The sequence below is a fragment of the Propithecus coquereli genome, unplaced genomic scaffold, assembly GCF_000956105.1.
Source record: "Propithecus coquereli isolate 6110/MARCELLA unplaced genomic scaffold, Pcoq_1.0 Scaffold18, whole genome shotgun sequence".
NCBI lineage: Eukaryota > Metazoa > Chordata > Mammalia > Primates > Indriidae > Propithecus > Propithecus coquereli.
Window position 1 is genome coordinate 1,472,532 of NW_012142745.1, and position 27,982 is coordinate 1,500,513.

The 27,982-nt window shown below is 58.8% G+C and overlaps 2 protein-coding genes across 5 annotated transcripts in view; both read left to right on the forward strand.

Moving 5' to 3' along the window:
* Positions 1-695: 695 nt before the first annotated feature.
* Positions 696-7,620, forward strand: GMPPA (GDP-mannose pyrophosphorylase A). 4 transcript variants are annotated; one of them, XM_012642547.1, is made up of 14 exons: positions 696-1,047; positions 1,354-1,417; positions 1,597-1,657; positions 1,762-1,859; positions 2,726-2,829; positions 3,095-3,281; positions 3,612-3,671; positions 4,711-4,841; positions 5,825-5,959; positions 6,097-6,194; positions 6,362-6,408; positions 6,603-6,695; positions 6,889-7,057; positions 7,331-7,620. In XM_012642547.1, the coding sequence occupies exons 3-14, from the start codon at positions 1,618-1,620 to the stop codon at positions 7,429-7,431; spliced, it is 1,263 nt and encodes a 420-aa protein (XP_012498001.1). In that variant the 5' UTR covers positions 696-1,047; positions 1,354-1,417; positions 1,597-1,617; the 3' UTR covers positions 7,432-7,620. The 4 variants fall into 4 exon arrangements, with proteins under 4 accessions (XP_012498001.1, XP_012498004.1, XP_012498002.1 ...); XM_012642550.1 differs by having other exon boundaries at positions 1,603-1,657; XM_012642548.1 differs by lacking the exon at positions 1,354-1,417.
* A 7,012-nt stretch (positions 7,621-14,632) lies between these two features.
* Positions 14,633-27,982, forward strand: part of ASIC4 (acid sensing (proton gated) ion channel family member 4) — a 22,820-nt gene continuing 9,470 nt past the window's right edge. The window contains 2 exon segments of the mRNA XM_012642554.1: positions 14,633-15,136; positions 15,138-15,758. Of these exon segments, the coding sequence (XP_012498008.1) occupies positions 14,795-15,136; positions 15,138-15,758 (963 nt within the window). The 5' untranslated portion in view covers positions 14,633-14,794.

The following is a 27,982-nucleotide window of genomic DNA, read 5'->3' on the forward strand; positions in this document are numbered from 1 at the left end:
TTTCGCCCTGGCTCCAAGTCCGGGGGCGGGTGGGACCGACAACCCTCGTTCATCTGGCTTAATAAAGTGGCTCTCTCTGACCCTCTGCGTCCATTCTGTTCTGTAGCTTCGCCATTCCCTGTCCCCCGCACCCGCGCGCACACTTATTCCAGACCCGCACATCAAGGTCACAGGATGTCTGAGTCAGAGGGAAGTTTGGAGAGTGCCCAGCCCAGTGCTTCATTTTACAGAAAGCTAATCTGAGATAGGGTTTCTCTCGCCGTCGGACGCTCCGTTATTTCTCAGCCGGACGTGCCGTGGAGCCTAGCACTCCGCTTTGCCTTCTTTCGTGTGCCTGAAGCCACCTCCCGCGGCAGTTTGCGCCCCGGCCCCGCCCCTTCCAAGCCCCCTGCGTTCCAGTCGTCTCCAGTCCCGCTTCTCCCTGTGACCGAGTTAGTTATCCACTTCGGCTGCTGCCCCTGGGCCCATTCCCCGATAGCTGGGCTCCCAGTCTCAGGCTCCAGCCTCTGCTTCTCAGGCCCCACCCTTCTTCTCATTAATCCCGCCCCCTCGATCCCTTGGCTACGCCCCTGGGGTTCACTGCCGCTCTCCCTCTCTTAAAATTAGAAGCTGGGGCGTTGGGGGAGGAATCTTCGGAACTACAATTCCCAGCAGACCCTGCGAAGGAGTTCTCGCGAGTTGCGAGAAGACACGTGCGCGGAAGGAGCGAGGAGTAGCGGGCGGCAGAGCTGGCAAAGAGAGTTAGTGGTAAAGGGAGCTGGTGGAGGGGCGGCAGGAGGGGCAGGGCCTGGTCCCCTACGCGGAGAGCGTGCTTGGAGGACCAGGCTGCCTCTCCGCGCGTCCACGCCTGTGTTGGTCCGCAGCCCCTGGCAGCTAGAGGCTAGGGTTTATTGGACAGTCAGTGTGGGGTTCCTAGGGTTGGCAATCAATCCTCCGAATCCAGAGATTCGGCACCAGTCATCAGTATTAGCACTCAGGGGGTTGGTGGGTTCAGTGTTTAGGATGCCAAGGGAACCTGTCTTTTGATTCGCGGTTCAACATATAGAGGTTAGTTTTAGGGTTCCTGTTCAGCTTATAAAGAGTTTTTGCTTGGACTGGGGTTTCATCAAATGCAGATCAGTGTCAGTTCAATACTTGGGGTTTATGCTTTGGAAGTTAACTATCTGGGGCTCGCTCACGGTTTGCAGTTCAATATTCAGGGCTTGCAACTGGGATTCAGGGCTTAAGATCCAGAACAAGGCTGCAACAATTTGGGGATCCGTGGGCTTGAGGTTTCTGTTTTTTGAGGTTCTGGGTCTGAGAAGGGGGTCTTTGCCAAGTTTCTGAATTTGCGGAATTTGTTCATGGCCACAGGGAAGTCTGTTAGAGATCCAGTTGTGGGATGTGAATTTCAGAATTTGGGAGGAATCACTGTGAGGTGTGAAGACCTACTGGAATCTGGGTTGGGATTTGAGATGTGTAGGATTTGTGGATGTTGTGTCCAGGGAGGGACTGCATTAAACTTTGGGTTTACATCTTGGGAATGGGCTAAGTGTTGCTATTTGGGGTTTGGTTGGGGTGCGAGATCCGAGCTTGATTTCTCTGTTGGAATTTGAGGTTTAGGTAGTAGTCACCATCATGCTCAAAGCCGTGATCCTGATTGGAGGCCCTCAGAAGGGTGAGGTGCCAGGGGAGTGGGGGAGGAGGTTGGGCTGGAGTGGTTGGTAGGGCGGAGGCAGAGGAAGGCAGGAGGATGAAATGTTCTCCTTTCTCCACTCGCAGGGACTCGCTTCAGGCCTTTGTCTTTTGAGGTGCCCAAACCATTGTTTCCTGTGGCTGGGGTCCCTATGATCCAGCACCATATCGAGGCCTGTGCCCAGGTAACCCCATAGGCTGCCCTCTCTAACCTCACTTCCTGCTCATGTCCTTCATTCCCTATTTCCCCCTTTCCCAGCCATGATCTCCAGGACTATCATTCACAGACGAGTGTGAATGGCGCCCCCTCAGGTTGTGTAGTGCCACTGCCCTGTTGTCCTCCCCTAATCTAGTCTCTTATCTGGCCTCTTCCTGCTCGGATTTCACTCCTATTTTTAAAGTATGGAATGTGAGATCAGGCAGGGATCTTAGAAACAATTTAAAGCCATGGCTTGGGGACCTTTAATGAAAACCAAGCACAAGATTCATACCCTGATCACCATGGAGCTCATTTCTTTATTGCTTTTGGTATTGGAACAGGCAAGGTTTCGGTTTGAATTCAGTTCCTGCCTGCTGTGAGGCCTAAAGCAAATTTCGTACCCTCTCTGAGCCTGTTTCCTTATCTGTAAAGTGGGGGTGATGAGACCTATTTTGTGGGGTGGTGAAGCTTAGAAATAATGTTTGTAAAGTGCCTAATACAATGCAAGCCCTTGGTAAGTGGTACCCTTACCTCATATGCTGATCTCAAGCTTAGGCTGACAGATAATAAAAATGGGGGGAATGAATGGATTATCCTTTAACACAGCTTGGTAGGCAAAATCTTTCCTAGAGTGCTTCCCAGTCCAGGTGGGTGAGGGTAATAATAAAAGATTGGAAGATCAGGCCTGAGACTTCCCTAACTTCCTCATTGTCCAGAGGAGAAAACAGGCCAGAGTGGTAAAGTGAGTGCCCAGGGGCTGTGGTCTCTGGACTTTGTGCCACCACCAGGGATTTTCCCATAATTCCTTCTTATCAGATATTTTTTTCTCCCAACCTCTTCTCTTGTTCTCAGGTCCCTGGGATGCAGGAGATTCTGCTTATTGGCTTCTACCAACCAGATGAGCCCCTTACCCAGTTCCTAGAAACTGCCCAGCAGGAGTTCAACCTTCCAGTCAGGTGTCTGTGCACACATACATATATGGGGGTGGGGGTGCCCTAGGCCTCTGAGTTCTCAGGAGTGGGTTGAATCAGCATTTTCCAGAATTCACCCTCACATACTAGAAGGATCGTTACTTGGGCATCTCTGAATCCTTGAATATATGGAGTTTCGCTGTGGGTCTCGGGCAGGAGTGTTCCTGGGAGCAGGGTGGGGTCAGGTGCCCTGGCTTATGTATCTGTCTCCTTGGATCCACTGAACTGGCTCTGGGGTCCCTGGGAACAGGTACCTTCAGGAATTTGCCCCCCTGGGCACAGGGGGTGGTCTCTACCATTTTCGAGACCAGATCCTGGCTGGAGGCCCCGAGGCTTTCTTCGTGCTCAATGCTGACGTCTGCTCTGACTTCCCCTTGAATGCTATGTTGGATGCCCACAGACGCCAGCGTCACCCTTTCTTACTCCTTGGCACCACGGTGAGGGGACCGGGAGGGCGTGATCCGGAGAGCTTCCTGGAATGCTAGGTATCAGGGAGGCAGCAGCAGCCCTGGGGGTTGGAGTGGGAGCTGGCATCAGGAGATGTACTGCTGCAGCAGGAATGGAGGTGTCAGTGGAGACCCCGAGCCCTTTGGCTGTTCAGAAGTAGGGAGGGGGAGGGCAGCTGTCAGTTCTCACCCTTGCTGAAGGCCTGTCAGTGGTGGAGCTGCGTGCCAGGTGCCATAGGGGAGATAAAAAAAAAAAAGAGAAAACAGACCTGGTGGCCCCGCAGCAGGCAGGTCACTGTCTCGGGTGTGTCTGTCTTTCAGGCTAACAGGACGCAGTCCCTCAACTACGGCTGCATCGTTGAGAATCCACAGACGCACGAGGTGAGAGCGGAGAGGAGCTGGGTGGGTGCCCACTCTGTGTGTCACCCCCTACTCCATGCCTCTAGAGATGCTGGAATGCTATGGGGCGGAGCTCCTAGTCTTGTCCCTGATGAATCATCTCATATCCCTTTGAGAGAAGGCTAGGGGAAAAGGGGTCACAGTTCATTTCCCTGGGTGTGGTGCACAAGGTGCTTGCCTGCATGGGGTGGGGAGGGCTTCCTGGAGGAAGCAGGTCTGAGTTGGGTCAGATTTGTTTAGAAGAAGGAGAAAGGAAGGCATTGCAGGCAGAGGGAACAGCATGTGCAAAGGCACGGAGGCAGGAAATGGCATAATTGCCTCCCCAGTTATGAAGGGGGAGGCTTAATAGGCAAGGCAGGAGGTCTCGACCCTGTTTGTGAAACTCCCTGCCCTGAGCCTAATTGACTGTCACACACACCTTTTATTTGTTCATCCTTTAATTTCAAACATACATGTAAACACACACATACATAGTTTGTGCCAGACACAAGGTAGGTGCGAGAGAAACACAGCCAAAAAGGCACAGTCCCCACCTCTCAGGACAGTGGCAGACACAAGTCAAAGCCAACCTTTGCAAATGATACAGTGTCGAGGGTCAGGTGTGGCCACAGGCCACAGGTGCCCAAAGGCATGAATCACTAACTCTGAGGCTGGCAAGAGAGGACTCACAGAGAGAGTGACAGTGTCACCCGGGTTTGGAAAGGTGTGATTTCCAGATCAAGAGATGGGAAAGGGCATTCCAGGCGCAGGCGTGCAATGGCATGCGGTTGTGTTCTGGGAGTGCTGGGGGTAGGGAGGGTCAGCAGGGAAAAGTGTGGAGTTTGGACTTAGCTGAAGGTGGATCAGGCGATGGCAGTTGTTGCGGGGTTTAAAGCCAGGCAGTGGCAGAACGTGGCTGCATTTTAGGAAGACCACCCTGGCAGCAGGGGGGAGGGGCAGGGAGGGCCTGGAGATCAGAGGGTCTTAGGGGACTGTGGCGGTGGTCCTCTCCTCTACTGAACCCAGCTCGCTCTGTCCTCAGGTCCTGCACTATGTGGAGAAACCCAGCACGTTTATCAGTGACATCATCAACTGTGGCATCTATCTCTTCTCCCCGGAAGCCCTGAAGCCTCTTCGGGATGTCTTCCAGCGCAATCAGCAGGATAGGCAACTGTGAGGCAGGCCCCATGGCCCTGTGACCCCAAGTACTCCCAGTCCCGGACCCTGACCCACACCAATCTCTGCAGGCTCCATGGCAACCTGCTTACCTTCCTCCCTCCTCCCTTCTCCACCTGTCATCTCCAGCTGAGCCTCCGAGCCCCTCCCCTTCTAACCTCATTCTGTCCCTCTTCCTTATCCATCTCAGTTCCTCCTCTGTCACTGCCTGCCCACTCCCCTTCTGGTCCATTTCTCTCAAGCCCTGAGTGTCCCAGAGACGTCTTTCAGAACAGACAGCAACACACAGTTGGGCGCACACGCGCTCACTCTCAGGCTGAGGCTCCGCTGGGAATGTAGCACTCAGAGCCCTGCTCACCACGGTGTCGGGATGGCCCTCCTAGGCCCGAAAGCTGTTCCCTTCTAGGGACCTTTGCCTTTGCTCCTTCCCGCCCATTGCCCCATCTCATGCCTTTTTCACTCACGTTCATTTCTCACTCCCACCTGTGTCTCTGCTTCTCTCTCCACCTCTCCTGGCCTCTCTGTCTCTGTTTCTGCTGAGCTGGCATCTCTACCATCTCTGTCTCCCTCTCTGTCTGTGACTCTCTCTGCCCTCACCAGCTGCCTTGCTCTGGGGTGAGTCTGTCTGTGTTTCATTCCATCCAGTGAAGGGGAGGGTGACTTGGGGGGTGGGGGGTAGAGGGCTGAATGCGGGGAGAATGTGCAAATAGGGGGAACTCCTTCTGGACATGGGGACACTGGGCAGGGATGGGAGGTGGGTCTGTGCCTGGGGTTCCCTTGTGATAGCACCCACTGAGCTGGGGCTGGGTGGGAGAGGTTCCTGGGATGAGAGCAGCCCTTTGGAGAGGACCTGACTAGACCTGGAGAGGGGCTTGGAGAGGTGGTGGGAATCCCTGAGACTCCTGTCCCTGAGGGACCGTGTGAGCCCCACAAGCAGGCTCAGCTGGGGAACTGATGTCAGCCTCCTTCCTCTCTGCCAGGGAGGACTCTCCAGGCTTGTGGCCGGGGGCAGGTACCATCCGCCTGGAACAGGATGTGTTCTCGGCCCTGGCAGGGCAAGGCCAGATATATGTGTACCTCACTGACGGGATCTGGAGCCAGATCAAGTCCGCAGGGTATGAGAGGCTGGGGTGGGGTGGAGGGTTCTGGGGCTCTGGTGGGGAGGCTGGGTCACCTGGGGGTTGAGACTTTGGGGTGGTAGGCCTAGGCCCTCGTGGCCCCTGAGCCCCTGCCCCCATGTTGTGGCCCCCAGTTCAGCCCTCTATGCCTCCCGCCTTTATCTGGGCCGCTACGAGTTCACTCACCCAGAACGGCTGGCCAAGCACACGCCAGGAGGTCCACAAATCCGAGGTACCCACCCCACCCCAATTCTTAACCTTTGCCCTCCACCGCAGCCCCCTCTGCCCTCTGAGCCAGGACTCCTGACCTCAGTCCAGAGTTGAAGTCTCAATCGCTGCCCCTTCCCATCCAGATATGGTTTGGGGTATTTGCCCCCAGGGCCTCTCTTCTGCTTCTAGGAAACGTTTACATCCACCCAACGGCTAAGGTGGCCCCATCGGCTGTGGTAAGCACTGGGCCCAGACCCAGGGAGAAGACGGGTGGCGGTCAGGATGGGTGGGTAGCACAGGTCTCTCCACTTGGTCACAACCTGTTGTGTGGCCTCGAGCAGGTCACTTCTCCCTCCTGTTCTAGGAGGGGATTGGACCTGGGGATCCTCCAAGTCCCTCCAGGGCTTATGGCGTGTGTTCCTCCCCACAGCTGGGCCCCAACGTCTCCATTGGGAAGGGAGTGACGGTGGGCGAGGGCGTGCGTCTCCGAGAGAGCATTGTCCTCCACGGAGCCACATTACAGGTAGGAACTAGTGTATACACGGCAGCGTGCGGCACCCCAAGGGGCTGAGGGGAGGGCCCAGGTACTCGCTCCCCAGAGCAGAGAAGAAGGGTGAACCCCATGGGCTCTGCATCTGGCCACATCTGACGTATCCACCCATCCCCCACCCGTTCCTGCTGCCTCCCCCCTCACCTCTCACCATCCTGTTGGACAGGAGCACACGTGTGTTCTGCACAGCATCGTGGGCTGGGGGAGCACCGTGGGGCGCTGGGCCCGCGTGGAGGGTACCCCCAACGACCCCAACCCCAACGACCCCCGGGCCCGCATGGACAGTGAGAGCCTCTTCAAGGACGGGAAGCTGCTGCCTGCCATCACCATCCTGGGTATGGCTTGGGGGGCGGGCGGCTGGGACTGTGAGAACCTCCCCAGGTGATGGCCAGCGGTCTGTGGGGAGCGTTTGTTCTCCGTGTGTGCGTGAGTTTCTTCTTTTAGCAAACAGTTAGCAAATGCCTGCTGTGTGCCAGGCGCTGGGTGAGTCACTGGGGGCATGAGGCCAGGGGCGCAGATGGGCAGGGAGGGATCCCTCCCTGCTGGCAGTGGCCCCCAGCTCCCCCTCGTGCCCTGTGACCTCCCTTGGTGCCCGGTCCACACTGCAGGCTGCCGCGTCCGGATCCCTGCTGAGGTGCTCATCCTGAACTCGATTGTTCTGCCACACAAGGAGCTGAGCCGCAGCTTCACCAACCAGATCATCCTCTGAGGGGGGCTGCCAGAAGGCCCCCCCAACTCCTACCCGCTCCCCTCGAGGCTGCTGCTTGCTTGGCCGGCCTCTGTCCAGAAAGGACCAGAGGAAGCCAGGCAGGACCTTCACACGCCGGGAGCAGCGTGGGTGGCCCAGGACTCCTGGCCTTCCTCCCCACTCCCTAATAAACCCCGTGAACCTTGGAGCCAGCATGGACTCCGCCTGTGCCTGGGCTGGGGGTGGGGGCGGAAGCAGGGCAGCTGAGTCAGGCCCCCCCACATTAGCATTTAAATTGGACTCATAGCTGTGGGCTCATGAATAATGAATCTGGAGCCCTGGTAAATCTCCCCCTCCCACTGCCTCAGCCTCAGCCTCCTGCACAGCTCAGGAGGAAGGCCCTCTAGGCTCCCGGCCTGCCTGCCGTCCCCTTCGCCCTGCTTGCCTGCCCCCCTGTCCCTCACCGGGCCTGGCTTAGGCTCCCAGCTGTAAGGGTCCCGCCGGGCAGGGCAAAGGATTTCGGTTGGGCGGTGGGCCCAGGGCACCGGGGCCACAGGCCCGGAGGCTGATCCCAGCAGCCCATTCTGCTCGGTTCCTGCCGAGCCCCATTCGTGGCCTTTTTTCCGCTTTGCCAGCGCCATCTGCTCCCTGCCTGGCTTTTGGCGAGGTGGGGGTTTCCGCCCCCGCCTGAGGCCTCCAGTCTCAGTCTCCTACTCCCCTGGCTGCCAGGGCGGGCCTGAGCCTGTGCCATTCTCTCCGGAAGCTCAGTGGGAGGCCCCCTGTTCTGGGAGGGGCCGGGCCACCTCCCATCACCCTGGCTCTGCCCTTTGGGAGGTCTCTGCCCTCCTCTCCCAACCATCTCCTATTTGCCCATGACCCCCGTGTGCCCCTCTCGGTGCCCCCCTTTCCCCAGCTGTGGGTGTGGAGCTGAGTTGCCAGATGAGCTGGTAATGATCGTAATCTGCTAATTGAGAGGAATCTAATTACCCGAAGAGAATGGGGGGGGGCAGGGCGTGGGTGGAGGGAGGAGGGTGTCCTGGCAGCAGGCAGGGGTGGCAGGCGGCAGGGTGCCGGGGCCTCGTTGTCAGCACCAGGGTTTGGGACAGAGCCCAGGATTTTGTGGCTTCATAGCTGGGCAGTTAGGAAGATGTGCTTCCTCTGGAGTTGGGCTGAGGGTGGGGATTGGGCCGGATGTGACCTCCAGGCCCTCTCAGGCCCTGAGGGCTGTGTGGGAGCATGTGGGGCATGCCTTGGGGTTCCGACAGCCCTGACCTGTAACCTGCCTCTGTTTAATCCTTGCCTCCATCCCAGACCTTCTGTCATCCCTCTGTGTGGAGCTGGGAAGGGACTGTAGGTCCCCACTCTGGGCCTGGGGTCAAGGAAGGGGCTGGGAGAGGGATGGGCCCTAGGGCCAGGGTCTGGGTCCCTTCCCTCTCCTCCCCCCAGTCCTGACCCTTCTGTTCCGAGTGGTTGGCAGAGGCCGTGGCAGCTCCATCATAAATATGATAATTTAATTATTTTCTCAGCAAAACACCGTGAAATCCAATAAGTCTGTGTCAGGCCCTGGCCCCCGGGATGCCCCTCCTAGACCCAGTGGGGGTGGGGACATGGTGGGGAGAGGCGTGGAAGGGAACAGGGTCAGTGTTTGAAGGGGAGGCAGGCAGTGAAACCGAATCTTATATGCCCCCCTAGGCTGAGGGAGCCACTGTTGGGGGGTCTAAGGACAGGTTGTAATGCCCTCCCTCCTCTCGACCCCTCTTATGTGCAGGGAGGGGCCTAAGGTGTGGGAGCACCCTGCTTCTGGAGGGGGAGCAGGGAGCCCTCCTCCACCACGTCTGGGACCCTGCGCCCAGCCTTCATTGGCCCTGTTGGGGTAGGAGGGTGCCAGCCCCAGGGAGGGATTGAGGAGGGAGAAACAGGAGGGAATGGGTGGGAAGTGGGGGGTGAACGGGGGGAGGGATGCGGGGGAGGGGTGTGCTCCTGCCATTAGCGCTTTTTTCGGTTTCCATAAAAAGATTATTCTGTAAAATCAGCGAGGGGGAGCAAGCTGGGGGCCGGGGAGGGGGGTGGGTCCCTGGCACCAAGCTGGATGGGGCGACAGGGGAGGAGAGCTGGGGACAGGGACTGAGTGGAGAGAAATTTGGATGGGCTTCAGGAGCCGGCCGAGGGGAGAGGCTGAGCCAAGAACACAGACTGGGGAGGCTGGCTGGGCCAGGCTGGGCAGGGCACTCATCTCCCTCCTGTCCCTTTGGCTGGGCTGCCGGGGGCCCCAGTCCCACCACCATCTCATCCCCTCCCCCAGCACTTAGCAGCCATTATCGGGGGAGCAGATTGCAGCCCCCTCCCCCTCTCTGGGAAGCAGGCACAGCTGGGCCCCGCCACATGTGCCGCTTCAGCACGGAGCACAGCTGGGTGTGCCCAGAGCCTCGCTCCCCAAAACACAAAGGGGTTGGGCGGAGGCCAAGGAGAGCCCAGACCCCTGAGACAGACACACTGACATCTCTGCCGACAGACACATACTCCTTGAGGCGAAGCTACACCCACCAACACACGCTCCCTTGTGTGCAGAGACGGGAGAACTGGCAAACACACAATTACCCAGCCCCGCCCGCCACCCCCGCTCCCGTCCCCCAACCCCTCCTCTTCCCCTTCCTTCCCCCGGGGCTCCCCTCCGCCACCGCGGCCACCTTGGAGCTGCCCTGGGCTCTAATCTGGAGGGAGCTAGGGGCGGCTCAGAGAGCCGGAGGGCAGGGGATGGTGAGGGGCGTGTGGGTCTGAGGCATGAACCCTGGGAAGCCACCTGCCCTCCTCCAAGCCCACACTCTCCCCACAAAGAAGCCTCCTCCGAAACTTTGGTCCTTGCCGCAGCCTGGGCACGACGGGGTCTCCATGCCCTGACTGTTCCCTGTGGCACTCTTGTGTTCCATTGGCTGCCTCAAGGAGGCGCTCTGTGCCCTTAGTCTCTCAGCCTTCAGCTCAGCGGCTCCCAGGGCTGGCCCCTGCCACTCCTCCCCATAATCTGCCAGTACCCTACCCTCAGCAGGCACCCTTCTCCGCTTAGCACTGTTGCCCCTGACATGCGTAGGGTGTGGGGGCCCCCTCCCCAGAACAGACGATCAGGAGTTCCTTCCTTCATCCTTTCCCAGGTGATGACCACCTCTTGGCCCCTGATTAAATCCTGCCCCCTCTGCAGCCTTCACTTTTCCCATTTATCTCCTTGGCCCTGGTGTCTTGCCCTCAACCCTCTCCTTCCTGCCCCTCCCATCCCACACCGCCCCCCCCCATGCCCCTCAGAGCTTTAATCCCTCCCGCTGCTGTGCAGCCTTATCTGCTCCCAGCAGCTTTCGCTGCTGCAAAGCCCTCTCCCCCTCCTTCTCCGGATCTCCCCCTCCTTCCCAGGCTCTTTCTGCTCTCTGGCCAGCCCCCCTTCCTGGCCAGCCTGTCTCTGCCGCTCAGGCCCCCCTTGTGGTTCCTGGCTGATCCCAGATCTGCACCGCAACGCCCTTTGCCCTCTCCTCTCTCCAGCCTCAGCTGTGAGGTTGGCGGCTGCCTACCCACTCCCACCGTGCCTCTTCCATCCCAACCCTCCCCGCAGGCCGCACAGACTTTGTTCGTTTCTGGCCAGCCAGGAGTTTTCATCTCTCTTCTTCCTGCCCTTCCTTTCCTGTTCCCCACCCCACTCTCCTGGACCTGGTCCCCTTCAGTCCGAGTGACCCATTGCCTCGGCTTGGGAGCATCTGAAAGAGGATGGAGGTGTTGGTGCGAGACACAGGAGAGGGTGCTGGGCCCGGCTCGCCCTAGGAGGATTGGGGGGGCTACAAAGATACTGGCCCACAGTGGGGGCAGGGCCTGGTAGTGGGACGCTAACCCTCTTCAGTCGCCTCAGATCACGTTCGGGCCTCCCCACCCCCTTCGCTGGGACTCTCATTAACCGCTTCTCCTGCCTCGTCCACAGCATAAATAACCCAGATAAATCAGCCGCCGTCCGCCCCCCGCCCCTCGGCCCCCGCACAGCCCGTTTGTCACCGCTGCTCGCTCACCAGCCAGGCCTGGCGCGGTCCCGGTCCGGCCCCCCCATCCTTGTCCCTTCCCACCCATGTCTGTCCCACACTGGCTCATCCCTTGATCTGCACCAGGGCCAGGTGTCTGGACTGGGGAGGGTGACCAGGGGGTGTCCCAGAGAGCAGGGGAGGCTGGGGACTGTCTAGGAGAATGTTGTCCAGGAGTTTGGGGTCGTGTAGTTTATGAATAGGGCCAGGCAGGCAGGGAGTCTGGGGGCCAACTTGGGGGTCCCTGTGCTGAGGAGAGGCTCCCTTGGAGCCCCCCCAAATTGGATCCTGGGAGATTTTCAGGTCTCCCTTCGTGGCATTTTGCCCAAAACATCCATGCCTCCTCCCAGGCCCCTAGGCCTGGGAGTCCTGCTCTCCGGGTCACCCCCTCAGCCTCTGCCCCCCATTCCCGGTGCCCTCCCTAGTCACTCCAATCTCCACATGCCAGTCCATCTACCACTGTCTTTCTTGCAGCGGGAAGCCTAGTTCATTCCCTGGAGGGTGGAGGTGGGTGGAGATTGGACTGGGAACAAATCTGGGGAATGGGGACAGTGGGAGGGTTCAGGAACCCTGGCTGGGGCTTTGTGTTCTGACCCTGCAACACCCCCTCCCTGCACTCCCTTCGCCCACACCCAGCCCAGGTCCTGGCGGACCACACTTGGCCCTGATGCTTCCCTGCAAGGGGCAGCTGGTCCCCAGGGAGTGGGTGGGGGTGGCAGGGAGGGAGGGGGGAGCTTGGGTGCAGGGCTGGGGTGGGGGTGGGGAAGAAGCTGGGCCGGGCCCCAGGGACCAGCTGGGCAATGAGCCGGGGAAGCAGCCGGGAGGCTAAATGAGGGAGATTATCACCCAACTGCAGCCGGGCAGAGAGGGAGGCAGGCAGGGAAGCGGGGAGAGGGAGGGGAGAGGGGACAGGCCAGAGGCGAAGGGGGTACAGAGGGACTGGAAGGGGGCTGGAAGAGACTGGAGAGGAGGGAAAGGTCAAGAGATGAGCGGGACGGATGGGGGGCGCCCACTGAGCATAACCACATTCCTGGAGGTCTGCGAGGCTGGATGATGGGGACTTAGGGACAATTGGAGACAGCTGGCTGTGGGGCAATGGGGTCTGTGTGCAGCTAACTGCTCCACATCCCAGCAGCCTGGGGCTCCCCTCACAACCCCCCACCCCCTGCTCCCCCATACCCAGTTACCACCCAGCTTCATTCCTTATAGAGGTTGAAGGCTTCCTGCCATCCCTTGGGAGGAAAGAGGGTGTGATTTGAGTCATGATGAAGGCCAGTATGTTGGGGGGACAGTGTGACCCCGAGATCTCAATGGATGGCGGGGGAACTCAGGAATATGTACAGAATCCAGGGTAGCAGCAGGTACTGGGGGGAGCTTGGGGGCAGCTCCCCGCTTTCTTGGCAGAGCCCCAGACTGAAATAACCTTAAAAAAGCAATTAAATCACCTTTTTAAAAAAACCCAGTAAAGAAAAATCAATATTGGGAGAAAGGGGAAGAGAGAGAAGGATGGGGCGGAACAGTGGGGAGAGCTCTGGAAAGGTCTAGAAGTCTACCAGGGAGGGAAAAGCATGGGAGGGGGCTGTCTGGGCATGGGACAGGGAGAGGGGGGCTGTCTGTAGTCACTTGGAGACGCTTAGCGCCAATTCAGCAGCTGGTTCCAATGCCAACCCCACTCTCCCCTCTGGGACACTGTGTCCCAGCTAGATGCAGCACCTGACCCCAGGGGTCTTATCTGCCTGGCTGGGGACTCAGCTGACCCAGACTCATCCAGGCCTGGGGGGACGCCCAGGTGTGGCCCCTGAGGAAGCCACTCTGCTGAAAGGCTAGGGACAACGTAGGCAGGGCGCCACGCATGGCCAGGACTGGGTATGGGGCAGGCTCCATGCTGGGGCAACCCTGATAGGACCTGACCTGGCCTTGCAGCCAGGGCGGGCAAAGTGGCTCCCTGCTGGCAAGGGAGCTATCCCTGGGTCTCTCCCCTGGGGCCAGGCCAGCCGCAGGTGGCGGGGTGGCCGCAGGGGGTGGGGTGGCCGTTGGACAGCGGGTGGACCTCGGGCTCTAATCCCCAGCAGCTGCCGTTTCCCTCAGATCGATTCCCTTCTCACTTTTTTTTCAGCTGCTGGTTCCGCGGCTTGGATCGATGGAGCCGCCTCCCTCCGCCCTTCTGAGCTTCCTCTCCCTGCTGCTCATTAGCGCCCCGATTAATCAGGCCCCCTTTCCTCCAGGGGACAAGTGCTTCCTCCCCCGTGAGGGCTCACGCTCTCACATGGCCCCCAGAGCATAAGTGGCTCATCCTTGCCACCCCCACCTTGGGGGCACCAACTGATGCATCCCCCCTGGCCAGCCCAGAGGCTCCCAGCCCTGCTGTGATGACTGCCCACATGCCTGCTTCCCCTCCACAGGAACGCAGCAGCCCCCCTCCCCGGGCTCCCCTGCCCCACTCTGCCAGGTGGCCAGGCACCCCTTGCATCTGCTTCGTGAGGACGGCACTCCCTCCCACTGGAGCCCAGCACACCTCCCCGCTCCCTTCAGCAACACCCCCATGGGGCTCTTCCTCCCCCTGCTCGGCACATCTGCTCCCCGTACATATTGGAGCCCCCCACATCTTACCTGCCCTGTGCTCCCCAGCTTGTTTACCCAGCACCCCTCTCCCCAAGCCTGGTTGTGGCCAGGGATTTGGGGAACATTTGGGGAAGCAAAGTGGACACAGATGTGAAAGTCAGCCAGGGCACTCAGTCCCAGATGCATGAGTGACTGAGGCTGGGGTTGGTGGTACCGTGAGGGGGAGGCAGCCATTCTCCCAGAGGGCCAGGGGCGTGGTGGGTGCTGAAGTTGGGAGCAAAGCTCTAGGGAAGCCAGAGAATCTTGGTGGACTCATGGTTGTCCCCTGGTCTGTCTTGTCTCCCTCCTCTCCCCTCCCCTCCCTCATTCAAACAAGTGGCTCTCTCAAGGAGTTTCTGGAAGCTGCTGTGAATGGGGTAGTGGGACCAGGTGGTGGCTGGGTGCTGGAGTCAGGGAGGCCAGGAGGTAGTGGACAGAGCTGGCTGACCCCTCCTGGGGCGTGGTCCAGAAAAGTGGCAAAGAGTGAGCTGAGGACTGGGTGTAGCACTCTCCCTGGGTGGCCAGGGAGTGGGGATATCTGGCACCCAGTGTGCATGAGGACCAGCTAGGGTGGCTAGGGTGTAGCAAGAGTTTAGGGGGCAGCCCCGTCCTGGGATCCCTGTCCCGGGCTGGGGGCTGCCCCCTCCCCTGGCCTGGCTCCTGCCGCCCATGCTGCTGGTGAAACGCTGTTGACATGTCCTGAATTATTAAGCACGGGGTGGGCTCCGGAGCACATGCTGAGCGGAGCGGCTGGGGCTGCGCGGCGTGGCGGAGCAGCGCTCGCTCCCTCGCTCACTCGCTCGCTCGCAGGGACACACGCAGGGGCTGACAGCTGTGCTGGTGCTGATAAGGGAAGCCACAAGGAGACGATCGAGGAGAGAGACAAGCGGCAGCAGAGGCAGCAGCGGCAGAGGCAGCACCAGGGCTGCGGAGCTGCTGGGAGTGGGAGTGACTCCCCCACCTCAGGCCCCCACCCTGTCCCCGTCCTCCTCCCGCTTGCCCTGAGTTTAGAAGAGCAGCCGCTGCCACCACCGCCACTCCGGAGGGCACCGGGGCTGCTGGCTAGGGAGAGACAGGGGCAGGGAGGCTCTGGCCAGTCCCAGCAGCCGGGGACAGATGCCGATCGAGATTGTGTGCAAAATCAAATTTGCTGAGGAGGATGCGAAACCCAAGGAGAAGGAGGCAGGGGATGAGCAGAGCCTCCTGGGGGCTGCTCGGGGGGCAGCAGCCCCCCGGGACCTGGCCACCTTTGCCAGCACGAGCACTCTGCATGGGCTGGGCCGGGCCTGTGGCCCAGGCCCCCACGGACTGCGCAGGACCCTGTGGGCACTGGCCCTACTCACCTCGCTGGCTGCCTTCCTCTACCAGGCGGCCGGCCTGGCCCGGGGCTACCTGACCCGGCCTCACCTGGTGGCAATGGACCCCGCTGCCCCAGCCCCAGTGGCAGGCTTCCCAGCTGTCACCCTCTGCAACATCAACCGTTTCCGACATTCGGCACTCAGCGATGCTGACATCTTCCACCTGGCCAATCTGACAGGGCTGCCCCCCAAAGACAGGGATGGGCACCGTGCCGCCGGCCTTCGCTACCCGGAGCCCGACATGGTAGACATCCTCAACCGCACTGGCCACCAGCTCGCCGACATGCTCAAGAGCTGCAACTTCAGTGGGCATCACTGCTCCGCCAGCAACTTCTCCGTGGTAAGTTCTGCCAGCTGGGCCGCCTGGCCTGGGGTAGCCAGAGGCCAGAGGGCGGGAAGGAGTGGTGGCAGTGGTGTGCAGGGGCATCCTCAACAGGGCTTCCCTTCCTTCCGCCACCAGAGGCTGGCCTCGTGTCTCCCCTGAGCCTGGCGTTTCCCTCTGGCTTCCCAGCCATGGAGCAGTGGACGCACAGGGGCTTACCCCAGGGCTGCTGCTCCTCTTCCTGGTTTAGTTGCGGCTGCAGTGTCCAGCTCTGGGGGCTGGGGCGGGGTGCCCTGGGGGTGGGCCCAGGTGTCCTGGAGCTGGTCAGCATGCAGGGGAGGGACACACCATCCTGAGGCCGGATCAACTGACTCCCACTTTTCTCTTGTTCCCCTTTTCTTCTGAGGCTACTGGATTCTTCTCCCCATCAAATGAAGGTGATGGGGAGCGGGTGTTTGGGGGGCTCCGGCTAGGGAAGGGCTCAGGGCTGCCTCCTGGGAGCTGGCCCGGCAGGCAGGCTGGAGAGAGCCGGTCCTCATGCACACTGGGTGCCAGTGTCTCTTCTCTGGCCCTGTGTGTCTCTCACGCACCCCCTTCACAGACTCCCTCACACATCCCTCTTTCATTCTGCCCCTCCGGCTCTCCCGCAGGCCAGGCCCCCTCCGCTCCCCTGCCCAGCCCTGGCTCTGGCACGGGGAATCGCTGGTGCACTCTCATGTGCATAACTCACCCTCGCTGCTGCCCTGGCACGCGCGCGCACACACACACATCTACTGCTCGGGGACACAGGTTCCCGCACACTCCCTCTCGCACACACACTCAGTGCCCCTGTCACCACATTCACGTGCACACCTGCACACCCACACACCCAGAGAGCTACTCAGCTCCTCGCCCATATCCCAGCTCTTGCTTAGCTGCCAAGGACAGGGTCACGCTGTGGCTGCCATCCCCTCTGGTGACACCCCTGCCCCCATCTATCTCAGTTGCTGCTCCCCATGTGGGGACTGCTGGCGCCATCTCTCACCTACGTGTGAATGCAAACACCCTTAGCACACCTCCCACGGTCAGGTGTGCGAGGGGGGTGGGTGTGTCTCGTATGCTGTCTGTCTGTCTGTCAGTGCTCCATTCACCCACAGTCACAGGGTATCTGGTATTCATGGTGCTTGAGACACCTGCCCCCCATCCACGGTCTGCTCCCAGCATTGTGTTTGCGTGTGTGTGTGTGTGTGTGTGTGTGTGTGTGTGTGTTTCCATCCTTGTTACCACTGCCCAGTGCATATGCAAATGCACGGTGTCTACACGGTGCCCGCTCCGGCCCAGCCTCCAGCAGCCAGCCCCAGTGACGGGGAACCCCGCCAGGTTCTCACTCACGTGCCGCCTCAGTGTCACCAGGGAACATGCTCCAGCTAGGCTCCTGGCCCCCATCATGCCTGCAGTGTCTGGGGCTTCCTGCCACTGGGTGGAGGAGTTAGGTAGAAATACAGGGACAGGGAGGAGAGGATTGTCCAGGGACAAGAGTCAGGGGCATTGGTCTATTGTCCAGATGTACACCCCTTCTCCTAGGAAAAAAATCACTGCTCCCCAAAGCCAGGGCCGGGACAGTCCTGAGGAGGAGGTGGGGTGCGGGGTGTGAGTGTGGCCTTTGGGATCCATGGGGCTCCTCTGTCCTACTTGCGTTGGGGGCTGGGCAGAGCCCAGTCTCAGCAGGTGCTGTTGGGGCAGAAATCAATGGGGCCTTTGTGTCCCTGAGTGGGAGTTTGTGTCTCAGGCCCTGGTTGAGGGTGGGCAGAAAAGGGGAAGGGTGATACAACCTGAGTGACAGGGAAGGGGAGGAAGGGTTGGAGGGGTGAGGAAGTACAGGGGGAGGCAAAGCATCCCCTGGCCTCCAGGAGAGCAGGAGGGACCTGGGATACAAGAACAGGGAGTCCCTTGGAATCCTGGGGATGGCTGGGAGGAGTGAGGGTGGATTTCCCACAGCGCCTTGGGTACGGTACCCTGGGGCTGGAGAGAGGAGGAGTGTAGCTCAGCGAGGGCCAGACAGTGAGGGGAGGAGGGCAAAGCCAGCACCAGAGGCAGGAATTCCCCTGCCGAGTTCCTGCTCTCTGTGTCCCCAGCCCAGTCTGGTACCTCTGCCCACACCTTCCCTGTCTGCTGAGTGCAATACTCCCTTGGACCTGGCATTCTCAGGCTGAGTCTGCAGCAAATTCACCAGGGTCTGGAATTATGGGTTGGGATGGGGGCCCATGATCCATGGCAATGGGGAAAGTGGGGTGTATCGTGGGGCAAGGCTGGAGAAGGGGCATGCGGATGAATACGTGGGGTCTCTCATGAGGACTCGAGGTCCATAATCGACTGTGGTGAGGCCATGCAGTCCATGATGGGGTCTACGGTGGGGAGATGGGTGCGGGAACCAGTTGGTGGGAGCCCGCCAGGGTGGTGAGATGGTCAGAGATAGGCCAGGCTTCGGTAAGGGGCTGGTTTGTGTTTTCTGTTGCTTTCCCTGTTTCCTCCCTCCCACTCCCCACTCTGCTGTGACCTTTCCTCCGGAATCCAAGTTAATAAATGTCACATTTTCCAGCCTATTTTTACTCCGGGTAATGCACCCTCCCCCAGTCCCCTCTGCTGCTGCTCTTGCTTCTGTTACCACTGCAATCGCTGTGCCCCCACGCTCCATAATATCCCCTCATCTACTCCCAGTCAGCTGATCAATCAACACGGGGTTCTGTGTGCCTACTGTGTGTTGGGCTCCCTGCTCGGAGCTGTGGGGGACAGCAAAGAAGGGAAGCCCTGTCCCCAGTCCCTGTCCTCAAGCAGCCTATAGTCTTGTGGTGGAGTGGGCACAGGGACACTCAAAAGCTTAAGCGACCATGCAAGAGTTAATCAGCCATGCAAGCAGTGTCATCAGGTGTCAGGATCAATTGCCAGACAAGGTGCACGGATAGGAAAAGCCGGAGTTCAGAGAGAGAGGCCACTCTGGGCTGAGGAGTGCCGGAAAGGCCTAAGGGATGAGGCAGTCTGGAGAGGAGGGGACGGAAGAGGGGAGAAAAAGGGGAGAGGGCCCTGGGTGGTGGGGGATGTGTCTCCCTCTCCACCCCTGCTAGCTCCAGCTAGCTCACCTCAGCCCTTCTCTTTCCCTCTCCCCCCCTCACCCAGTCTCATACCCAGCCACTCCCACCTATGCCTCCTACTTTTAGCACCACCGCTATGACCCCCACCCCAGCCTTATAGCTGGCTCGCCCTTCCTCCCTGTTTCCTGCCACCGTCTACCCCCTCACCCAAGTGCTCCAAGCCCAGCCGCACTTTCCCCACTGTGCTTGCGCTCAGCCTGCCCTCTTACTAGGAGGTAGAAAGCACTTTCTCCCTAGGCTTCCTTTCTTGAGCTGTAAAATGCAAGGGTGGCTCCAACATTCAGCATCTCTCAGCTGGGGCCTGCACACTGGAGTGGCCCACTGTGTGGGTTCTAGAGCCGCCTGACCACCTAGATTTGAACCTCCATTCTACCCGTTAAGCTATGTGGCCTTGGGGAAGCCAAAAAACCTTTGTGAGCATGTCTGTGTATTCGTTAAATAGGACATTGGAAACTAAAAATTTGGGGTTGTTGTGAAGAATCAAAAGATGCTTGTAAAGAGCTTAGCACACTGCTTGGCACGCACATGGTACGCACTCTGTAAGTGTCAGCTGTTAGAAATGCCAGCACCCTGGCTGGGTGCAGTGGCTCACGCTTGTAATCCTAGCACTCTGGGAGGCCAAGGCGGGAGGATTGCTTGAGGTCAGGAGTTCGAGACCAGCCTGAGCAAGAGCGAGACCCCCCTCTCTACTAAAAATAGAAATAATTAGCTAGAAACTACTAAAAAATAGAAAAAATTAGCCGGGCATAGTGGTGCACACCTGTAGTCCCAGCTACTTGGGAGGCTGAGGCAAGAGGATTGCTTGAATCCAGGAGTTTGAGGTTGCTGTGAGCCAGGCTGACGCCATAGCACTCCAGCCCAGGCAACAGAGTGAGACTCTGTCTCAAAAAAAAAAAACCTACTAGTTTCTGACCCATGCACTGGCGTCACTGCTGTCCATCACCCAGTCTTCCCCGGCTTTTGACCCTCCGGCCCACACCCTCCTCTGCCCTGTTCTAGCATCCCCATTCTATTCAGCCCGCCAAATATGCACGCACGTGTGCACAGGTGCAGCAGTGTGCACACACGGTCCAGATCAGTGCTGGCCAAGAGAACGCTCTGTGATGACAGCAGTGAAGTGTTCTGTGTCTGTGCTGTCCAACATGGTAGTCACTAGCCACATGTGTCTAGTGAGCACTTGAAATGTGATTAGTGTGACAGAAAATGAATTTTAATTCAAATAGCCACACGTGGCTAGAGGCTGCCGTCTTGGACAGAACAGCTCTCCATAGCCCTAGGAATGAGGTTTAGACTGCCTGGGTAGGGCCAGGCTGGGAATTATAACTGGCACCAAAGGATATAAGGTAATGGGTACAGGCTGTGATTAGAAGTCAGGCTGTCTACTCTTGGGGCTGAGGTCCCAGGTTGAGCTGAGGCTAGGGCCTGAGTCTGGGGGCTGGGATCACTGGGGTGTCTGGAAACACCATCTGAGCTATGGTACCTTTCTTCCCAGGTGCAGGACATGACCTTGGTCCTTTATATTCTACTATCTGTAAACTGAGGCATGGGGGAGGTGGAGAAGCCCTGAAGAGGCTGGGGTAGGACCCAGCCCTCTCCATGGGGTCCTTAAGGGTCCAGGCAGCCCCTGGAGGGCCAGGAGAAGAGGGCCCTGTGAGCGCTTCACATCCCCTCTGGGCTCTCAGGCTTCCCTCCCCCTCCCGACCCTTCTTCCCCACACGCTGGTGACTGCCGTGACTATTAATCACTCGCCCTGTTCTCTTCCTCTCTACTAATCAGGCACAATTAGACAAGGCCTCTTCCAGCTGGGCAGTCCCCCTCCCTGCCCTCCTCCCTCCTCTGCCAGCTCCACCCAGCCGCCAGCCAGGACAGCTCCCAGGCAAGGGGAACAGCACGCAAGTCCTCTCTCACTCTCTGGCTGTCCCGGCCCCTAATTTGGGGGCCACAGCACCCCCTCCTTCCACCCGTTTTCTCCTTAGCTCTTTCTCTTCCCTGGTGTGGTCAGGCCAATACCAACAGTCTCTGCCCCTCCACCCCCTGCCCTTGGCCATGGGAAGAGCTACTCCACACTCCACCCCAACCCCATACCTTTGCCATTGGGTCAGAGGGTCTGTCTAAGGCTGCCCCTTACCCCCTTGGCTCTGGAGGGAAAGGGGTTCTCCCTGACGTTGGTCCAAGCCTCTTATCTACCGGATGAGCTTAACTTTGCTCCCCACCCCCTGTCTGGCCCTGTGTTCCCTCTGGTCCCATCTTCCCCTGAGGCGTGAACCTCGAGCACATAGTTCAACATCTAGTTCAGGGTTGATCCTGCCTTCAGGAGCAGGTGGGTCAGGTCATCGAGGGCACACAGTAGGGTGTGAGGGGAACTGAGGCTCACTCAGCATTGCAGGGGAGGAGAGCTGCTCCTCGGCTCCAGCTACCCTTTGCCCTATGCAAGGGAGTCCCGTGTTGGTGGGTTTTGTCAAAAGCAGCTCCCCGTTCCTTATCCTTTCTGCCCCCCAGCCTGGACCTGGCAAAGGCAGCCCTGTTGCCTTTAGTCAAAAGACGCTCCAAATGTTGATTACTTTAATAAAACTTTAACTGATTTTAAGAATACTGGAGACTGCCTACAACTCACAGATTGCAGAACCTGGTTGTACCCGCCGTCCCCACCTCCCTCCCAGACACTGGCTGCTGCCCCTCAGGCCCTCCTGGAGGGGGCACTCTCAGCCTGGCTGCTGTGGCGGTGGAGTTAGTAAAAGGGGATTTAAATGGCTTGGCCCAGCAGGGATGGGCAGGGACTGTTACTGTCACAGAGGGCTGGTCTGCAAGGGCAGCGGGGAGGGCATGAGGGACGTGCCCCACCCAGCCCCACTCAGCAGCCCTGTGACCTCTTCATTAATCAGGAATCAGCCCTGAGCTGGGCTCATTATCAGCTCAGCTTCTCACCGCACTGCCGGAAGATGCTGATTAGCATTTGAAGAAATAGCCCCTCATCCTGTCCCCCTCCGATCCTCCCTCTTTCTCTCCAACCAGTGCTCCTTTCTGAACCCCCACCCCTGCCCTTCTGCTTCGTCGGAGGAATCTGCTCCCTCTTGTGGCTGGCGGCAGGGCTGCCTCTGCCACGTCCAGCCTGGGGCCGAAAGGATCAGGAATGGGCGGGCAGGAGCATGCCAGGAGCGCTGGGAATGCTGAGCCTCAGGGCTTCTCAGGTGGAGGCCCCTGAGTCAGTGGGTCCTACTGGGCAGGGGGTAGGGAGTGAATGCGGGGTGGAGCCTGAGGGTGGTCACCGAGAGAGGGACAGCCACCCTGGAGGAGGGGATGAGAGGGCAGGCTCCGGTTGGCGCATTATCAGTGCTCCCTGCCCTTCCAGGCTCTTCCTGCACCCGACTTCTTTTGAGCAGCTGGGCAGAGAAGGTGGGGACAGCCAGTACCAGAAACAGGAGGCCTGAGGGGAGAAGACCTGCCAGGGTTTCAGGGTTTTTTGGGGGCAAACCATGGTGGAGACTTAAGGTCTTCAGAGCCATCCTAGATTGGGGGAGAGGAAGACAAGAGGACAGGGACAGAGACCCTGAGAGTGGAGACAGAGAGGTTCAGATGCTGTGTGTTTTCCAGGAAGGGGAGGGGGGTATCTGTGCTTCCTCCCTTGGCTCCCAGGCTGGGGGCTGGCAGCGCTGGAAATCCATCCCATCCCCTAAATGTTCACCATGCCCTTGGGACACCCGTTGGTGTTGGGTTGGAGGGGGAGCAGTTCCAGAGAGATAGGCAGAGTCTGCAGCAGCCGAGGCAGCAGCGAGAGTTCAGAGAGGAGCCACGGGATGATTAAGGGGAAATGGAGGATTGATTTAGGAGGAAAGATTAAAGGAGCTAAATCCGTGGCGCTTGGCTCAGCGGTGACTAAGCGTGGACAGGATAATAGCTTACAAATGTGTGAAAGGTGTAAATACCAAACGGGGGGAGGGGAGGCGCTCAGCGGGCCAGGGGAGCTGGGGAGAGCGGGGACGAGAGGCTGGGCAAGGCCCCCCCTCCCCGAGGGCTGGGGACCCCTGGGCAACTGCCCAGTGGGGCTGGTTCCTCCACAGCGGGGCTGAGCCGGGGAGGGAAACGAGGTCTTTGGAGCCCCGGGTTCCCAGCAAGGGGGTTCCGTTTCTGGGGCGCAGCTTCCTGAGCCTCGTGCTGAGCTCCACGTCTCATTCCTCCCCCCACGTCTGGGGCTCTGAGGTCGCGGGTTCAAATCCCACTCAGCGCCCCTCGGCACCAGTCTTTTAAGCTGTCTCGGGCCCGCCAGCCACCCTGGCTCCGCATGCGTCTCCCCGGGACCCCCGCCCGGCTGTCCGGCTCCCGCCTCCCTCGTCCCCCTCCACGGCCGCGGCGGGCGGCGGTGTCTCCCTCCGCGGTGGAAGCCTCTGGCGCTGCTGTGCGCGGAGGTCACTTTGCCGAGGAGCCGGGAGCCGAGGGAATGCAAATGAGGCAAACCCAGGGAGGAGAGCGGAGGAGCCCGGAGGAGACGGCGGGGAGGGCGCTCGGGCGCCGTGATGGATGCCTGCCCCGCGGGAGGGAGCGGGGGGCGGCGAGGCGCGCGAGCCGTTGGGTGCGGCCCTCGGGTGCGGGTGGGCCGGGCCTGGGCGGCCAGGCCGTGTGTGCGGGAGGGGACGGGGGCCGGGGATCCGGGCGGGCGCACTCCCACCCGCCCACCGCCCCACCCCGCCTTCTCAGCCTGGTCCCCTCAACTCCCGGCCGGCCGTGGGTGTGTGCTCCACGGAGTAAGCAAAACTCTTAACGAATAAGTTTGCATCGAGGGGCGGGAATGTCGGGAAAGGACTTAGTTACCAATTAAAAATATTGCCGCCTGCAAAATCGATTTTCTACGGTTTAAGGCCTAAGCGGCCGCTGCCTAAAAAACAGGTTTGACTGTTTACCTGGGTCCTGGAGGCCTGCAATTCTCTCCCGTGGAAACGCGGCGCACACCTGGGCCCACAGCGCTCTTCCTCGGCCCCTCACCCTCCTCGGCTGCTAGGGCTGGGTCTCAGCCTGGAGCTGCCGGCCTCCATCTCCGCCTTCTTTCCTTTCACCTCTGTTCACACATTTACATTTGAATAAACACTGTGGAGTGTTGTCTCCTGGATCCACCTAGGGGAGGAAGTGGCCCTGAAAAGCCTCCGGTGGTAATGGAGGCAGTGGAGGTGTGTTGACCAGGTGGTAGGGGAGTGGGGCCCCTGCATGCACATGTAAAGCCAGGCCTGTTGAGGGGGTTGATAGTGTAGTCCCCCTCTGTCTTGGCTGAGGCATGATCTGATGCCCTTCCTGGGTGGGACAGTTGGCTTGATCAAAGACATTTTCCCTGACGCTCCAAGCCAAATTGAACTCCTATTCTACCATTGTGGCCTTGGCTGGGTCGCCCCATCCTAATATGGATCACAATTAGTAACGATCTCTATTCGTGCGATTATTGGATCTGTGTGTTTTGGATTCGTGTGTTTTGTTCCCTGCTGTAAACCTGGCACTTAGAACATGCCTGGTGCATAGTGTAGGTGCTCAGTACACACAAGGAGACAGCAAACTGCTTGAAGGCAGAGACTGTTTTGTTCTCTGTTGCATCCCCAGCACCAAGCACAGAGCCTGACACATTGTACCGGCTCAACAAATAGTGTTGGACAAATAAGTGTTGTCTGAACACCCATTATTTCGTGAGCACCTACTATTTGAAGGTGCTGTGTGCCAGGTGTGTATCACATGGTGGCTGAGTAGACTCTAGGCCAGACTGCCTGGTCCCTGGCAGGTTCCTTACCCTCCCTGTGCCTTCATCATCCTGTCTGTAAAATGGGGATGATAGGAGTACCTCCGGTATAGGATTTTTGTGAGGATTAAGGAGTTAATTTACATAAAGCGCTTAGAACTTTGCCTGGCACGGAGTAAGTAAATGTTAGCTGGTGCTGTCATGCACAGTATCTCTTTCCTCATAACACTCTGAAGGGTGCCTATTGTTATTTCTGTTTTACAGATGAAAAATGGAGCATCAGAGAGGTTAATTGACTAAATCTGAATCCCACAGACTTAACTAAGGGCAAGGCTGGGACATAAACTAGGTTGGGCTTTCCATCTGGTGGGAGAGCCTGAGGGGTTCGCTCTGACAGTTCCATCCTGGAAGCAGCTGCACCATCTTGGCAGGAAGCTCCATTGCTCCAATGGCCTCCCCGCTCTCTGATCACCTACCATGCATCACTCTGAACTTATCTCTAATCCTCACACATACCCTTAGCAGGAGGCATTATCAGTTCCCTTTTACTGGAGAGCAAACCAAGGCTCAGAGAGTTTAAATCACATACATGCCCAACGTTGTTTGTCCAAGGCTGGTGGAAGAGGTGGGATTTGAACCCTGTTTTGTCAGGCTCCAAAATACATTCCCCTTTCCGCATGTTATGGGGCTTCCGTGTATCCATTTCTAGCACCACATACAACGCTCAGTCTCTGCCCTAGCTTGGTTCCTGTCGGTCTCCACAACACCATTATTACTAATTGAGGCCTCGTGTAATGATTGCACTTTGCAAATGCCTTTCACATACTTCATCTCTTTTGAGACTTACAAGTACCCTGTGAAATAGGTCAGGCAGGAATTTCTGTCCCTACTTGACAGGTGAGGAAACTGAGGTCCAGAGAAGTTGATAAATCACTTTGCTAACCAAAGTCACACAGGCTGTCAGTGGTGGAGCTGGAGCTGAGACTACCATCTATTGACTCCCAGGGAGGTGACCAAGGCTAGTGGACACAGCTGGGTTCCACTTCCAAATTTGCCTGTTTTCTGTGTGCCCTCGGATATGTACCTTGCATCTCGAGGCTGTTTCTGCCTTTGTACAATGAGGGGTTTGACTGTGACCTTGAAGTTCTGACCAGCACAGACACCGCTGGTGTTTTGGGTCGATCCTCTGCCCCTGCAGAGGATAGGGGAGGAGGAGGAGGCCAGAACCTGAACACTGGGCCACCCCTGAATAAAACCAGGGCCTGGGAGCAGTTCCAGCAGGCTGCTAATCACAGTCCAGGGCAGATGAAGATGCACCCCTTCCACTCCCCACTCTGGACCCCAGGGCACTGTGGGGGTTAAGAGGAGTTCATTGGGGGGGGTGCCTAAGGGAGAGGCATAGGGATGGACCCGGAAGGGGAGGGCTGACGGAATCTGGGGGATGGGGCTGCCATGGAAAAGTTGAGGTGGAGGTGCCAGGACCAGAGGCAGGCTGCCCAGAAGGCAGTGGAGATAATGCCCAGGCCGCAGATTAGCTCTGGGATTAGCCTGGCCTCCCAGCTCCTGGCTGCTTTCTTATCTCCTAGAGACCCAGGGCCATCTCCTCCCACTGCTCTGAGCCCTGGCCCTGCTAATTGCCTGTTAACCCTCTGGGCTCTGCGAGTGCAGGGAGGATGAAGGGGTGGGGAGAGCTGGGGGAGAATGCAAGCCAGCCAGCCGGGGAGAGCTTTCTGGAGAAATGGGAGCTGTGGATAGATGGAGCTTTGAGGGCCGAGAGAAGCCACTGCTGCCCTCTGAGAGGAGCAAGCTCTGGACAGACGTCTACTGACCCCTGATCAGGGTCTCAGGCATACCCAGAGAGAGACGAGGGAGGAGGAGGGGGGAGGGTACCTGGAGAGGGGTTTCTGACATGGTGGGTGGTGGTGGTGGGGACCTTAGGCCCAGGGAAAAGTCTAGGAGGAGGGCAGGAGACAAAAGACAGCCAGATAAAGGGGTGGCTGAAGAAGAAAGCAAATGGATAGAGACGCAGATGGCAAGGGTCAGAAAGGTCAGGGGGCTTTCAGGCCTTCAGGAGAGAAAGACTGGCCAGGGGATGGATGGGCTGACAGAGGGCAGGGGACAGAGAAACAGAGTCCAGGTGGACAGTTGAGCGGGTGCTAGGGGCAGATAGGCCAGGGGGGTGGAGGAGGACTTGAGAGAAGCACCGCGATCAGCAAGCAGAGGCTAGGGAGCCAGACAGACCCAGGCCCGGGTCCAGGCCAACAGTACAGAGGAGGTGGTTGGAGCGGGACAGGCAGAGGCTGGCCAGAAAGAAGGTGGTGGAGGCAGTATATAGTCCTATCTAGGAGCTGGCCAGCCAGGGTCCAGAGGGGCTCTGGCAGGCCCCACAGTCTGGCACCCTGGGAGGGTGGGACTGAGAGCTCAGGGGAGAGTGAGGAGAGGGCCAGACCAAAGGAGGAGGTCTGAGATGGGGACAGGGCCAGTGGTGGGGGATCTGGAGATAGCCCCTCTGCCATCAGGGCACTCGTTGGCCCAGGACCTTCCCCTTTCCTTGACTGGGTCCTGGACTCTCAACTCCTGTGCACACGCCCTCCTTCTGGGCCAGTCTGTGGGGAAGAAGCAGTGGCTGGCCAGTGGGACCTTGTGGCTGAGCTGCCGTGCCGTCTCCATGGAAGAAGCTCTGGGCTGTGCCGCCACCAGAGTTCTGCCACTTAGGAGCTGCTTGGCCCAAGGACCGTCTCCTGGGCAACGCTGTGCTCTGCCCAGCAGTTGGGCCTGACCCGGGCTGTGCAGGTGGCCAAGTTCTGCCAGTGTGGCCTGTCCATTCTCTGCAGCGTACCCCTCAGACCTGGACAACTTCCACCCACCTACCTCCCTTCGTCACCCCTACTCTGCACACCCACTTCCAGGACTTGTGTGCCAGGTAACCACTCCCTCCCTAGCCAGGCATTCACTTTGTCCTGTATGGGGCTGGGCTCAAGGCCATGTAGCATGTGTCTGTGTTTATATGTTAGCAGTATCAGGTGGGGAGGCTGCCCCAGCCCCCCCAGGGTCAGGAGCCTCCAAGAGTCATTCATTCACTGAACACCCACCTAGTGTTTTATAAGCACATTGTGTGCTTTGACATGGGGTTCAGTTCTGTTTGAATCTCGGCTGTCATTTACTTGCTGGGTGCCCTTAGCCAAGTCACTTTTCTTTGCTGAACTTCCATTACCTCATCATTAAATGGGGGCAACAATACTTACTTCATGTGGGTTTCTTGGAGGCTCAAAGGAGAAAGGAGATAAAAAGCACTGATCAGGCCAGGTGAGGTGGCTCACGCCTGTAATCCTAGCACTCTGGGAGGCCGAGGCAGGCGGATTGTTTGAGCTCAGGGGTTCGAAACCAGCCTGAGCAAGAGC